Source organism: Eptatretus burgeri, chromosome 4 (assembly GCF_056783735.1).
Source record: "Eptatretus burgeri isolate ZD-2024b chromosome 4, Ebu_testis_v1, whole genome shotgun sequence".
In the NCBI taxonomy this organism is placed as follows: Eukaryota; Metazoa; Chordata; class Myxini; order Myxiniformes; family Myxinidae; genus Eptatretus; species Eptatretus burgeri.
Window position 1 is genome coordinate 89,863,516 of NC_140964.1, and position 15,877 is coordinate 89,879,392.

At 42.5% G+C, this 15,877-nt stretch overlaps 1 protein-coding gene across 3 annotated transcripts in view; it reads right to left on the reverse strand.

Annotated features, from left to right (window-relative positions):
- Positions 1-15,877, reverse strand: part of ACACA (acetyl-CoA carboxylase alpha) — a 355,968-nt gene that overhangs the window by 11,880 nt on the left and 328,211 nt on the right. For all 3 annotated transcript variants that reach the window (XM_085879260.1, XM_085879257.1, XM_085879259.1), the window contains 5 exons: positions 13,540-13,717; positions 10,000-10,112; positions 1,229-1,383; positions 607-777; positions 170-306 (listed from right to left, as the gene is read on the reverse strand). In XM_085879260.1, coding sequence (XP_085735386.1) covers positions 170-306; positions 607-777; positions 1,229-1,383; positions 10,000-10,112; positions 13,540-13,717 — 754 coding nt within the window. The remainder of the gene's footprint in view (positions 1-169; positions 307-606; positions 778-1,228; positions 1,384-9,999; positions 10,113-13,539; positions 13,718-15,877) is intronic.

Sequence of the window (15,877 nt, forward strand, 5' to 3'; positions counted from 1 at the left end):
ACATTGTGAAGGCCTTATTAAACATGCACCAAGCTTAAAACGTACGCTGTTATAGTCACGGCTGTTCACAGATCACAATTCACACTGTGGTTTCCTCAATACTCAGGTCAGGCAGATCTGAAGGCACGATGGGTTCTTGAAAAGTTAAATCGATCAACACAAAATGCACCTGCGGATCTGCTGAATGACATAGTCCCTGCGGATGTACTTGATGTTCTCCTCGATGACCGACCGTGTCCCATCTTCCTCTCCCAGATGCTTCTCGAGCCACCTCACCACTTCCTGATTGTTGTCCCACAAATAGGCCTGAATAAACAATGGTGGAGATGTTTCAGAAGAAAAGAATGTATATTTCTCTTTTTGGTGAGGGGAGTGTAAGTAGGAGATAAGTAGGAGAACAGGCCGACAAATTTTACTGTAAATCAATTGAGCATATATTCTCTGCGCATATTCTAGTTCTGTTTAAATTGTTGAAAGCACATTGCTCCCCCCTTTTGACTTTACATGTTGCCGTCAAAATACGATATCATACGTTCTCATCCCATGCCATTTGTTTTGGATGTTAGTAAATAAAAGTTAGGAGCAGGGTGTAGTTTGAAAACCTACCTTGACGGTGCTTTCAGCCTCAACAAACCAGCGTCGCAGCATTGAAAGCAGCTGGCCGTGATTCAGCTCGGGGTTAGCAGAGAGGATAAGCCGTTTGACCTCATCCTCAAGGATGAGTCGCCGAAGACGCCAATAGAAGAAGGTTCGTGATGTCCTCCACTCCAGAACATCCTGTTTCATGCAGGTGCACACACAAGCCTTTCATAGTAATCACTGGGGCTTCCACTATCATGAAATGCTTCCTTTGGCACATTGTTCACTGTCATGTCTATGTGATTAACTCATGTAATTAACATGACAAACTAATTAGAAGATGAGATCGCTAAATATGTGAAATTAACGGCCCACAAAGCTGCACCCAGCTGCTTAACACTGAAACCACAATCGCCTTTTAGGGGAAACAGAGTGGCAGTTAACCGTCGTACAATCGTAATAATAAATTAAAAACATCAAGGAAAACATCAAATAAACAACTTCGAATGCAGGTATCTTTGAAGTATCTGCAGCCAGAGCCACCAACAAAGAAAGTTTGAACAATAATCTCCATTACTTCCCAAAGATAATTTGTTTTTTCTCACTCATCAATGAAAAGCATGCCCTCATGGTGCAGGACAATACTCACCGTAACAACGGCTTTCTCCTGCATGCGGCCAGGTGTGTCGTGCAGGTCAGCAAAACAAACTGCTATCTGATGATAGATTGGCAGCAGGAACTCTTCACGATCTCTCAGCCGCACCTCTACTTCTTTTCTTTCGTCTACACCGAGTTCCAGAGAGGCTGCAGAGATCAGAAACGCTTTCCATGTCACACCACTATGTTTGCCTGAAGATATATTAATAGAGCGCTGTATCGATAAGTACTTATCAAATGTGGTGACACGTCAGTCAGGTTGCCGGTCGAGCGTCTGGGTCTGACACTTCAAAACAAAGCCTTAAGATCAGCTGGGTCACCTAGCAGGGGCCTACCAAAATCCCTGTTTTCCTTCCTGTAATCTGTAAGGTGACTGATCTGGCTTCCCAGGCCTTCAGGGTTACCAGTCTGGCCTCCCAGGCTGCCACAGCCTGTGCATTCCTGAATCATTGCCAAGGAATGAATTACCAAATTATACATTCATAGTGTAGTTAATTAAACAGTATAAGTTATTGTTTGAGTGGTTCTCCATCAAATGTTTATGTCCAAGATATATTGGCTGCATTTAAACCATTGCTTTACGAGCCATTTCAGGACGACAGCTCCCTTTGGCCTGAGCATCCATTATTTTAATCCTCTGATGCATGGCTGGGCCTAACAAAGAAATACACACATTGGCACCCACATCACTTCCGACTTTTCTTCTCACGTTTTACTGCCGCCCGCCTAGTTAGAAGGCTTCATTAATAATCCCCAAAAGCTTGCATCTCTTCACTGCCAGTGCATAATTGCTGCCCGTAAGGCTTGATGGGGCTGTCACACGTGGAATCGACTTGATGCAAGGTTAATATGGAATCTCTGCTCTTGTTGTCAAGGTCACAAGAACACAGGACTTGTATATCAGAACCACGAAGCTCTTGCCAGAGCAAGTGATGACATTAGGCAGCTGACTTTGTCCTATGTTCAAAGGTCAAGTTATTTTCAAGCCACCATTAGGTTGAGACCTCTTTTGTAATATCACTTTATGATATCTGAAGTGAGGTAGAAGTTTTGTTTCATCTTAATTTAGCTACAAATGTCAAATAAGACACTTCAGGAATCCTTTGTGTCCTATTCTCCCCCTTTACATCGATGGGGGGGGGGGGCAGGGAATTTGAAGACAGATGGTGCACAAAATAATCTAAATATGGTCCCGCTGGAAGCAAGGACAACTTGGCAAGGATTTTGGACATCAGATGCAGAGGATACATTTCCAAGGAATTACAACAAACAACACCTATCAAAGAACTACCGGCAAGGTAAGCCTTTCCTGTGATTAGGTCACAATCCTCAAATCTCCTCAAAACCTCAAAAAGAGGTGTGTCTAACTCAATAACAATCCTCCAATCACAATGTGAAAAAAACCCATCAAATATCTTCAAAGTCACAGAGTACAAACAACACACATAAAAACCGAACAAATTCCTACCATGTGATGAAATACAAGAGTTGGCTAATATGCATGGGTGGCTTGGAACAAGGGAGGGGGTTGGGTGGTGGAAGTGGGAGCTAAATTGATGAAATTAAGATGGAGAAAAGGAGAAAGAATTGAGTAGGGGAATGTATGAGGAGTGTGGAAAAAAAAAAGGAACTGACTTTGTTGGGAGATCTTTGTTGTCAGAGAGGGAGGAGTGAATAGTTATGTACGGAACATATAGCATGATTGAGGAGGCGGTGTGGGGCGGGGGGGGAATCATAAATTCCACCATATATTCTGAAGCAATAAATAGATACCCCCTGATCAGATGAGACAACATCCTCTGCGTCAAGACAAAAACATCCCAACAAGACACACCATTTCGCATTGAAAGTTAAACCCATGGCAGAGTTGGGATCAAGATCCTAAAAGGAAATGCATGATTTGCCACAGGGAATCAATGTTGCACACACACACACACACACACACACACACACACACACACACACACACACACACACACACACACACACACACACACACACACACACACACACACACACACACACACACACACACACACACACACACACGACAGGCAGCGTTGGCACAGCGTATTAGAACCCAGGGTGAAAATGAGCTGTTTATGTGCGGGAATCGGAATGCCAAGTGCAGGGGCCGAACAGATACAGATAATTCAAGCAGATCAAATTATCTGAGAAAACAGTGCATTTCGGTAAATCACTGACAATTTACACCTACACTGAGCAGACATAATGAGAGGAAGGCTTGCCAGCAAAAAGGAAATTACATGGAAAATTGCTAATTGAACTTAAACAGCGTAACTGTTCCGCCATTATAAACAATAAAGTGCAATAAGAAAGAGAATAAACGACACTTTGTCTGTTCGATTGTGTTTTGAGGAGAGGCACGTTGGACCGTAATGTGTTTTGCTCTGCTGAAATTTGAATCTGCAGACCGACATTACAAGAATACTTAAGCGAGCGACTTGCAATCTCATTAATTGAGTGCTTTACGACGGACAATAATTCGAGTCTCTCACCGACATGTCGCCGGGCTCAGATCGAGGTGCGTGGTTCTTGGGCCAACATCAAGTCAAAGAAGCGCGTGTAACTGCAACGTCGGTCCCACGTTCTCTACCGTTTTGTTGAAATAATTGATGCTTTCCACCAAGGAGAAGGAGCATAACAAAAACAGCATCGGTTTTGATGTCGCATTCAGCCAGGCCTAGCCCAGATAAAGACCAAAATTGGCAAATGACGAGAGGACTTGATGAGACATCAAATCGGCTGAGTTTGTCCAAGCATTGATGCACAGGTCGGGCAATAAAAATGCAAATTTGTGGTGCAAAGGAGAAATTTGTCATGGACATAATTAGAAACCATGGAACGGGCTATCCAATCTCTGGGTCGAATGCAAATTTGGCAGGAATTAATTTACTAATTCAGGTTGGTGGTTGCATCATTGCTGAGGTGTGGCTATGTCGCAGACACAGTGCCCCAATAGTTTCGGGTGGGAATGGAATCATTTACAGTGTTAGGAAAAACCCAGACTGCTCACCATTGAGCTACTGTGAAAAGCAATTTTGCCCCCCATGGTCTGGCCTACATGTGATACTAGTCCATACTTTGTGGTTGACCCTTAATGTGGTGGTGGTCGTATGGCAGTTAGCTGCCGGGTAGCTATCATTTCTTGAAGCGCGACTGTGTTGCTGAAGCAGTGCCCCTATACTAGTACACACACTGGAACTGGTACTCATTTCGCCGACGTCGAAGGATGACAGGCTGAGTCAACCCCCTGGTGTATTAATTCAGCGGCCGACGGGGCTTGAACTCAGCACCCTAGCATCCCAAGCCACCACCCCAACCACTGAGCCAACACCAGGCTCTACCCTTAATGTCTTCGGCTTAGGGGAATTCGAGACGGAACATCACCCGATGTAAAGGTACCCTGTGAAAAGGTAACATCACCCAAATCACTCTGGCTGTTAAAGGAAGAAGAAGAAGAGAAGAAGAAGAAGAAGAAGAAGAAGAAGAAGAAGAAGAAGTAGAAGAAGAAGTAGAAGAAGAAGTAGAAGAAGAAGTAGAAGAAGAAGTAGAAGAAGAAGTAGAAGAAGAAGTAGAAGAAGAAGTAGAAGAAGAAGTAGAAGAAGAAGTAGAAGAAGAAGTAGAAGAAGAAGTAGAAGAAGAAGTAGAAGAAGAAGTAGAAGAAGAAGTAGAAGAAGAAGTAGAAGAAGAAGTAGAAGAAGAAGTAGAAGAATAAGAATAAGAATAAGAATAAGAATAAGAAGAAGAAGAAGAAGAAGAAGAAGAAGAAGAAGAAGAAGAAGAAGAAGAAGAAGAAGAAGGAAAAAGAGATAGTGGCAGTTTTGAAATCCCTTCTGAAGGATGGTGTACTTTTTAATAAAACACCCTGCACTTGAAAAACACCAAGAAGAACATTTATAGTCAGTCGAGAATTGCTCAAGGGCATGATTGCTTGGTTCTTTTGTAAAATAAATAAATAAATGAGTGGAACACAGTCAGAACTGCTCAGAATATCAGAAAAAAAAAACCCCCAAAAAAACATTCCACTTTGCAGGGTGGCCCACGCTCGTGTGAAAAGCTTTCTACATTTCTCATTTTGCTCTGCATAAAGAAGAGGATATTTTTAAAGGTGGCACAACTCTCAGTCATGTCTATCCTTCTCTCGAAGTGGGAATCTTCACACCACCACTCTGTGCCCAATGAAACTTAAAAACTGCAAGAGTGAACCCAAGAGGCATGTGGCCGGATAGCGTGAGATGCAGGTGTTAAGGCAGGTGGATCAGAGGCCTCCTGGTTAATTCTGATACCAAGCAACCAATGCACTGCTGCGGAACAGACAGAACAGTACAAGTAGACTTGTATCTCAAATCCCATGCGTTTGCAGTGTAGATCTTCAAGACCTCCCATGGTGCACAACACGTGACTATTACTCGAAGATGGATGTGGAATATATATATATATATATATATATATATATATATATATATATATATATATATATATTTGAACCTAGTACCTTCTTTGGCCTCTTAGGCCTTGACATCTGTGCTCCAAAAAGAGCAGGCCTGTTGCAGAATATTGGCAGTGCAAGCACCGGAAATCTTGCGTCGCGAAAAATCTTGTGAAAGAAGGGAGAAAAAAAAATGTATGAATATGTAATATATTACTCCTTGCTCCGAGCTGCTAGATTTTCATTATCAAGCTATCTGATTGCTTTCCTTGTTTATCCTCTTTTGCATTTTGTTTCTGCGGATATCTTTCCACCCTCAATCTTCCATCTCAAACACCCCCAACCCCTTCCTTGTTCACTATCCTGTCCTCCTTTTTGACTCAAACCTCTCAGATGTGTTCTCTACCACCCCCCCCCCCCCAAAAAAAAAAAAACTCCTCCACAACTCCTCTCCACCATATCAGCAAACCTCTACCCTTTCCCACTATCGCTCCAATGGCCTATTCCTGATTTTACCCCTACCCACCCCCTCTCCTTCCAGGATTACCAGAGAAAGCTCCCAGATTAGGCTTTATCGCTCCTCCGGGAGCACAGGATAGATGCCTGGCTGGCGCTCTAAGGCCTCAGAAGGCTCAAAGAAGAGGGGGAAGGGGGAGGAGAAGAAAACGCAACGCCCGTTAACAGAAGCCGGCACAGAAGCAAGGCCGAGATAAAGTTTTCCCAGCGGCCTGCAGGATTACACAGTTGGTCCCATGGCATATAGTGGCTTTGGGGATGGATTAGGGTCGGCGAGAGGTTCAATTAAATCAGGAAGAAAAAAACGCTGAAGCAGTTTACACTCTCTGGTGTCCCTCTGCATTAGCTCAGGGTCTCAAAGTAGCCTTTCTGGAATCGCATATGTTCCTTGACTCTTTTGGATGGTGCATATTTGGCCTGTAAAGTCCTTCACAGGATTGTAAAAACCTCTTACTTTTTTTAAAGCTGATGTTTTTTATGGGTGTTTGTGAATATGTAAGAGAAGGGTTTGTGGTTGGGAATAGGACAGTCAAGGAAAGGCCCGATGCAGCTATGTAGGTCAGGAAAGGTGATGAGAATCCACACCGATTTAAAATACAACAAAAACGTGTTTGGCCCAAATGGCATTTTCCCACACTCAATTGTCTGTGTACCTATTCTTGCTCTCTCTCAACCACCACTGCAACGAGCCGTGCGATTGGCCGGCCATGGATAACACGATGCAAGCAATGCAGGCATTGCCACCGTGTTGCGGAGGCACGCGCGGGCCAAAACCCGAAAATCCCGGTTCGTGCGATCATTTCATTACAGGCCGGGAACAAGGTGGGGCTCTAGGCCCTTGCGAGCACACACACCCTTGCTTCAAGGTCTTCGGGTTGAGCGATTTTCACCAAGGTCAATCACTGCCGTGGAGAAAACAAAACTAACGGGCAGAAGTGGAAAGAAAAAAAAAAAGAAGAAAAAAGCAAAGACGACACCAACTGCATCAAAAATGTCCAACAAACTGCAATTATTTTTCATGCGGCTGCTGTGAAAAAAATAATTGAATGCAAAAAATTCTGATTGTACGTTAGTTTGTTCCCAGAACATCGTGCAAGCCTTTTTTCAAATCAAAGAGTCGATCCAACAGGACAAAGTCCTCATAACGATGCGCAACCACGTCTTATGCATGACGAGGTTTATTTATTCTTGAAAACATTTTCTACCAGATTGCGTTTTCTCATTGTTTGGCACTTAGCGGCTTATGGCCAAGTCAAGATCACAAAGCTCTCCTCTAAGCCCAGTTGTGTTTTGTTTCCACCTGATAATCGTGATGTTGGAGGGTGTTTTACCCAGACATATGCAACCAAAGACGGGACTCAGCTTCTGTACATCCACAACATTGTCCTGGACACTTAACAATGTCATTGGACAAATCTAAAAATGGATGTTCGGTGCAAGGTGCACTGCCTTCAGAAAGTATTCACACCACTTCACTTTTTCACATTTTGTTGTGTTACAACCTTAATTTCAAATGGATTACATTGAGATTTTTTTGTCACTACTGATCGACACATAATACCCCATAATTATAAAGTGGAGGATTAAAAAAAAAAAAAATTCAAATTAATTAAAAATTAAAAGCTGAAATGTCTTGTCAATAAGTATTCGACCCCTTTGCTCGAGCACTCTAAATTGAAGTCAGGTGCATCCAATTTCCTTTTGATCATCCTTGACATGTCTCTACAACCTGATCGGAGTCCACCTGCGGCCAATTCAGTTGATTGAACATGATTTAGCAAGAAACACACATTTCCATAGTGCATAGTTGGTCCCACAATTGACGGTGCATGTCTGAGCAGAAACTCTACCATGAAGACCAAGGAACTGTCTGTAGAACTCCGAGATAGAATTATGAGGAGGCATATATCTGGGGAAGGATGTAAAACAATTTCTGGAGTGTTGAACATTCCCAAGAGCACACAGTGAGTTCCATCAGTAGGAAATGGAAAGAACATGGAACTATCCAGACAATTCATAGAGCTGGCCATCTGACCAAACTGAGAAAAAAGGCATGAAGGACCTTGGTCAGGGAGGTGACCAAGAACCCAAAGACCATGCTGACAGAACTACAGAGTTCCTTGGCTGAGATAGGAGAACCTGCCGGAAGGACAGCAGTCTCTGCAGCACTTCACAAATCGAGGTTTTATAGGAGAGTGGCCAGACGAAAAAAAATTGAACTCTTTTGCCTGACTGCAAAGCACTACGTCTGGCAGAAACCTTGCACAGCTCATCACCCATCACGCATCATGCATCATGCTATGGGGATGCTTTTTAGCAGTAGGGACTGGGAGACTTATAAGGATCGAGGGAACAATGAATGGAGCCAGATACAGGCAAATCCTTGAGGAAAACCTGCTTCAGAGTGTAGACTTGAACATTGCTGTTCACTGATGCTCCCTATCGAACTTGACAGAGCTTGAGCAAATCTGCAAGGAAGAATGGGAGAAAATCCCCAAATCCAGATGTGCAAAGCTGATATAGACACACCCAAGAAGACTCGATGCTGTAATCGCTGCCAAAGGCGCTTCTACAAACTATGGACTCAGGAGGTTGGATACTTATTGATGCAAGACATTTCAGCTTTTGATTTTCAATAAATTTGTAAAAAATTCTGAAAACAGGTTTTCACTGACATTATGGGGTACTTTGTGTAGATCAGTGACAAAACATATAAATGTAATCCATTTTACAATTCAGGCTGTCACAACAAAATGTGATAAAAGTCATGGGGTGTGAATACTTTCTGAAGGCACTGTTTATGAGCAGAGGCTGAAGGAGACAGAACTTTATACGATAGAAACGAGGTGATTATGAAGTGATATGATGAAGATGTTGAAGATAATGAAGGGTAGAGACAGACTAAGTGTAGAAAAGTTTTTTTCAGCAGACCATCATAGCTGACCAAAAGGGAAGAGCCCAAACAAAATGCTCGACATATTCTGGGGTGAACTCACGAGTGCATAATAAGCATCGCTCCCCCTCTCCCCACCCCCAAAACAAGCAGGGCCTGCAACTTGATATGTGTAGAACAAAACAAGTCAACAAAAATAATCCATGCAAACTGTTCAACAAGGTGGTTGCAATGCAAAATTAGTTGAAGGCAAACAATTCAACCACAAAGTGAACCAGCCAAGCAAAGCACTGTAGCTGCACTTTGGGTGTGATGGGTGAACCCGGCTGCAGCCCATGGCAGCACAATCATCCTGTGCAAAACTGTGCTTGCAGCAAGCATGTGTCGCAGCGGGGGAGCATTTGACTTCTTCAGGGAATGTTGGGCCTTGTGCAAATGGTACGGATCCCAAAACACCATTTAATAGGAGTGTTAAACATTAGGCTTCTGAGATAATCTAGCTTTGGTTGTCAAACACATTCCCCCAACCGACAATAAACCAAATTGCATTTGCGGTCTCGCTTCTTAGACTGCATCATTATATCTGTTGAAGCTCACAATAAGAGCTATGGAGGTTGCTTTAAGTCCTACCAGTTAAAAGACGGGTCATCGGCCATATTGTGCAGCAGACTAGCCCAGGGCTGGATTTAAACGAGAAAATGGACCAATTTTATCATACATTCTGTCCAAAAACAGCTTTGGCAACAGGATACGACCAAAATGTAGACATTTTAAATGGAAAGAGCTGATAGACAGGCTGAGTATTGTTGACACTGCATGTGGTTGACAAACTTGAGACAAAAGACTGGTGTGCACATCTGCATGGTGGAGCATCATGCATGTATTTGTGATAATCACTTACCCAACTTTTCTGCCAGCTCAGCATACAGGCCATCAATTCTTCGCATCGTCTTCACCAAATCCTTTTTGCGGAATTTGATTTCCACCGTGCCTTCAGCTTCTAGAACCCCTCCCCTGCAGTGTGCAAAAACAGAGCAAGGTGGAGCCGTGTTACCTTTGTTTGAGTACGGCCTCCTTGCTTACAAAACTGGAAAGGCTTGTGGTGACTCCAACCCAATGACTTCCAAACCTTTGGTCTCGACTTTCATGATAAAAAAAATACATTTACCGACACCATGCAAAACAGGAAAAAATATTGCATAAGGGGAAAAGGCTTTTTTTGCAAAAAAAGAGAAAAGCAGGTCATATTTACAAAACACTTCACAACAGGAAATGGATAAGAAGACTATGATTAGCCTGTGCTCCTGTACGAGCTTATTTGCATATATGCTTATCGCTTTAAGATATAAAATTGAAAATTACACAGCTTATTTGCATGTTTGAATAGTATATGTGTGTAAAGTTTGGTCAATATTGGTCAAAGGTCAAGGTCAAGGCCAAGGCCATCCAAAACATATAAAACACCTATTTGACCGCAGTTAGAAAAGCAATCGGTCGCACACGCGCACACGTAAAACGTACGTACATGTCTGCATTTTGTTATTCCCTTTCCTCTGCAACTACTTGTTAGATTGACATGAAATTTTTACCAGAGATTGAAACTTGGCTCCTCCTCCTCCTTCTTCTTCTTCTTCTTCTTCTTGCATATGGCAGCTTGGCTGCTGGGTGGCTATCATTTTGTTGGGGCGCAGCTGTGCGCCGATACCAGTACACTGGTACTCATTTCACCGACATCGGAGGATGGCAGGCTGAGTCAACCCCACCTGGTTTTAATTCAGCAGCCAACGGGCTCAAACACAGGATCCCAAGACAGCCACCCAGGCCACTAAGCTAACACGAGGCTGACTTGGCTCCTGTCCCATGGGGAGGGAATAAGCGTGACTTGTATGTGGCGTCATAGGTGCCTTCGTTATGTCATGATCGCATACGTAGAATGCTACATCCGATCAGTATGAAAAGTTTTGAGGATCATCTCGGGATAAATTCGTCAAAAGAAGTTAAAAAAAAAATGATGATGTCATTGGTCACGTGGTTCGGCAGCTGTTTTTATTTTTAACCTTCAAAAATCATTTTCGCCAAAACGGCTGAACAGATCGAGGCGAAACTTTACAGGTATGGCCACATATCCATGAGGAAAAAAATAAAATCCACCTCTGACTTCATTGGTCACATGGTTTGGCAGCCATAATGGATTTACCTGAAAACATGTTAAAATATTCTTCTTCAGAACGGCTGGACAGATCAAGGCGAACTTCACATATATGTTCCCTAAGCCTTAGGGATACTAGGGTGTTCACAAATAATTGATAGGTCACATGGTTTGGCAGCCATATTGGATTGAAAGAAAATATTTCTAAAATTATCTCTCTCTCTCTCTAGAACAGCTGCATCAATCGATGTGAAACGTCAAAATTATGATCTCGTAGTGATGGGGAATACATGTTTTAAATTTAACTTGATCGGACACATGGTCTGGCAGCCAGAATTGTTTAATTTTTTTGATCTGAGTTCTTTTTGATTTTTTTTTTTGAATGAGGTTCACTTGGCTGTGCCTGGATGGGTTTGAAGATAGAGGAGTAGCAGCTGAAATGTGAATCCTATCCAGGTTGCTCCTGATGACTTCATCTTTGCTTTTTTCTTGTTTGGGTTCCTGCTGTTGACTCCATGCAGTACCCATTTTATTTGGTCTTCCATTTGACTTGAATTTAATTTTGTTATTCCCATTCTGAATGCAACTGAACAAAGAGGACGTAATGGGTGAGGTGTCCCATCAAAGTGGGGTTGCATCAAAGCGGGACGTTTTATTACCCGGTCATCACTGCCAGCAGTCGTAAAGTGGCAGTTCTCGTGTTAAGAGCATACATCGAAAACTGTTCAACAGAGGAAATTGAAACTTTCCCACATGTTATATGACCATTTGATACATTGCATATTGAGTGTATATCGAAAACTGTTCAACAGAGGAAATTGAAACTTTCCCACATGTTATATGACCATTTGATATATTGTATAGTGAGTGTATATCGGAAACCGTTCAACGGAGGGAATTGAAACTTTCCCACATGTTATATGACCATTTGATATATTGCATATTGAGTGTATATCGAAAACTGTTCAACAGAGGAAACTGAAACTTTCCCACATGTTATATGACCATTTGATATATTGTATAGTGAGCGTACATCGGAAACCGTTCAACGGAGGGAATTGAAACTTTCCCACATGTTATATGACCATTTGATATATTGCATATTGAGTGTATATCGAAAACTGTTCAACAGAGGAAATTGAAACTTTCCCACATATTATATGACCATTTGATATATTGTATAGTGAGCGTACATCGGAAACCGTTCAACGGAGGGAATTGAAACTTTCCCACATGTTATAAGATATGACCATTTGAGATATTGCATATTGAGTGTATATCGGAAACCATTGAACGGAGGGAATTGAAACTTTCTCACATGTTACATGACCATTTGATATCGTGCATATTACTCGGATGACGCACTCGCCCTCAGAACGTACAGTACATGATGAGTTAAACAAAGACTCATGCCCAGAGACAATGTCACTTCCTCGCATTAGAAATTAGAATCATTGTAATCGCTTTGGCTTTCATTGTGCTCGGCTGGTGAACAAAAGCGAAGACGATGACGTACAATTTGGCGTTTTAACGATCTCCCGATTTATACTTCAGCGATTTATTCTGGCGTCTTTAACAGCCTTGGTAGTCATGAAAACACTCGAGAACGAGAATAAAAACGACTTTGTTAAGGCTTAAGAATGTACTGCAGAGCAGACTTTTCAAAGTATTATTTGTACACATTTCCCTCAGAAGTGTGGATCGATGCAATTACAAATTTGCCACCAGAAGAGTTGGTTCACATTAAGTCCTTCTCAAAACTGCACGTGGTAAGTATTGTATGAATACCATCTCGATGTTGTTATTATTATTATTATGATTATTATTATTATTCACTGTGCTCTAAACAGAGTGTTGGGTCTGCTAAAGCTGTTCCTTGACTAAGGTTGCAATCCTAGATGAGTTGCCACTTCAACACAGGATACTCGGCTGAGGGTAGAGGAATTTGTCGTTTGTTCATGGTGCCGGTAATAGCTCGCCTACTTTTCACAAAGGCCACCATGGGATCCTTAACGTTCACCAACTAATTCCAGCAGACAGGACACACAGTTCAACGTTAATCCGAGGGGCGGCACGTACACACCTCTACCTCGGCCTGCATCAGCAGGATGACAGTTTATAGCTGGGTCGAGATTCAAACCCAGGTTAGACAGCTCAGAGATGAGTGTGCATACCTACGGGCTATCCTGCCAGCCCTTTTGAAAGACTGCAATTACAAAATGTATTTTTCAAAAATTATGTAGTCCAGGTAACCAGTGGGGTTAATTAGTTGCAGTGTAGACCTCAACATACCTACTTTCTTGATCAGCATACATCTCCATGTGCTGAGGGTTAATTGTGGGGTCGATCACGACCCAGGATCCTCCACGTAGTTCTCCATGAGGTGGAATGTAAACGAGGACTGGCTGCTTGTATTCACGCAGTCCATCCACGATGTATGCACCAAACTTCACCACCTGGTCATACATGTCTGTGGGTGGGAATGCCGTGCAAAAAAAACATTTTCATTGGAATTACGACAGATAAATAGATCACCTCTTTCTAGTGTTTACAAATATGATGACTAAAAATACATTTTGGAAAGGACGAAACAAAAAAAACTGACGTCAGACACTAACCAGAGGACAGGGTCTTGCATTTGGGTACGTTTGTTTGTTTGTTTGTTTGTTTGTTTGTTGCGAAATTGAAGATTCATAAATATATTGGTTGGACTGGTCTCCAATTACCTGTTTGTTTGTATACCAATCCCCTACAGGTTGCAATTCTACACCGATCTTCACGAAACTTAAACACCTGGTGGAGTTCGTCAAAAGCTAGAAGCCTGTAGTTGTTGGGGTCAAAAGGTCAAAGGTCAAGGTCACATACAATTGTCAATTTTCATCCAGTTGACTTTATCATTTACCACAAGCCTGATGGAGCGTGGCTTTCATCCAGAGCCTGATGGAGTACTGCTCTCCCCTGTGGGCTGGTGCAACCACTTCACACCTTTCTCACACTGTAGAAACCAAGGCTTTTAGGATCATTGGTATCTCCTGCAATTAAGCCGAGTCATTGTGTCTCTCACCACAGGCAGGTTGGTGGTCTTTCTGTCTTTTACCGTCTCCTTTCCGGCCTCGCACCCCCCCCCCCCCAATATTTCGGCAGGGCAATCAAGCTCTGCCAATCAACCATCTTCTGCCTCTGGAACAAACTCCACACTCTCTTCAATCTCACTCTCCCCTCCAGGTCTTCAAAACAGCTGTTCACCACCATCTCTTATCTTCCCCCATCCAAAACCATGATCTTTTCTACCCCTGTTAATCCACCCCAATCCCACCTCCTTCAAATTCCCTGCTTTCCTTACTGAAAGTCCCTGTAGTGTCCATCTTGTTTACTCCGTGTACCCCACCCCATCCCTCCCCTTCCACAGATCTCCTAATGTCTCTGTTCCCCACTGCTTTGTGCTTCCCTCTCCTGTCCCTCTTGTCTCCTGCTCCCTTTGTTATATGTTGTGTGTTGCTTTGATGCGAGCCTCGCCAATGTGTCCAAAATAAATAAATAAATAAATTGAACAGCATTTACATTTTCAACATTGTCAACTGAACTAGTTCAACAGTCAAAAACCAGAAGCCTATTGTTTTTGAGGTCCAAAGGGCAAGGTGAGAGCAGCTGATTTTGCAGGTACTGGCCCATGACCACTTGTTACTTGTGAGACAGAAGATCCGTAAGTATATTGTTTGGTCTGATCTCTTATTACCCCACATGCCGAGCTCAAAGGTAAGCAATTGACTCACTCTGTCTATGATCGAGGAACTACTTCATTTAAATTTAATATTATATTTTGAACACTGCAGAAAACAAATCGGAACACGACAATGCAGCTGAGCAATACTTTTGGCTCTAAATCTGGCAAATTGTATGGAATCTCGTCCCGAGCACGCATGCACCCAGCGCAGTAAAGCAATCGCTTTATTCTCTCTGTCTGTCAAGCAGGCAAACAAAATTGAAAATCATTCCAAAGAGGAAACTTATGGTATTTAGGGACATCATAAAGGACACAAGCAACAGGGACAGATAACTAATTTAAGGTGTTAAATAAGGTGGTGTAAAAAAAACCCCCAAAAAACAAGAGTGCCTCAACAGAAGTAAACTTCCAATTTAATGGGGATTTGATTTTTTTTTTTCCTACAGCCTTCAAAACTTTTATTTCATTTCAGTCGAATTATATATTTGAACACTGTCGAACACAAATCTGCTTGTTTGCATTTCGAAAGACGTTCAGTTTGGCAGGACGTTGCAAAACCGTACACCTTCGTGACCAATCAAATTTGTCACTCACGCTCTCAGGGAGAGGGAACTTCGATATTCTTCTTTTTCTTCCTCTTCCAGTAAACTGTTCCCATTAAAGTCCCATGTCCAAATTCCAATAAAGTCCCATGTCCAAATTCCAATAAAGCCCCATGTATTTTTTCGCAAGACTGTGCGGAGGAAGGTGTTTTATGAACTCTCTCATTCTGTCAATGTCTGTCAATCGTTTTACGATTGCAATTCTCGACCGATCGTCACGAAACTTAACCACCTGGTAGAACTCGTCAAAAGCTACAAACCTATTGTTTGTTTGCTTTTAGGTCAAAAGGCCAAGGTCACATAA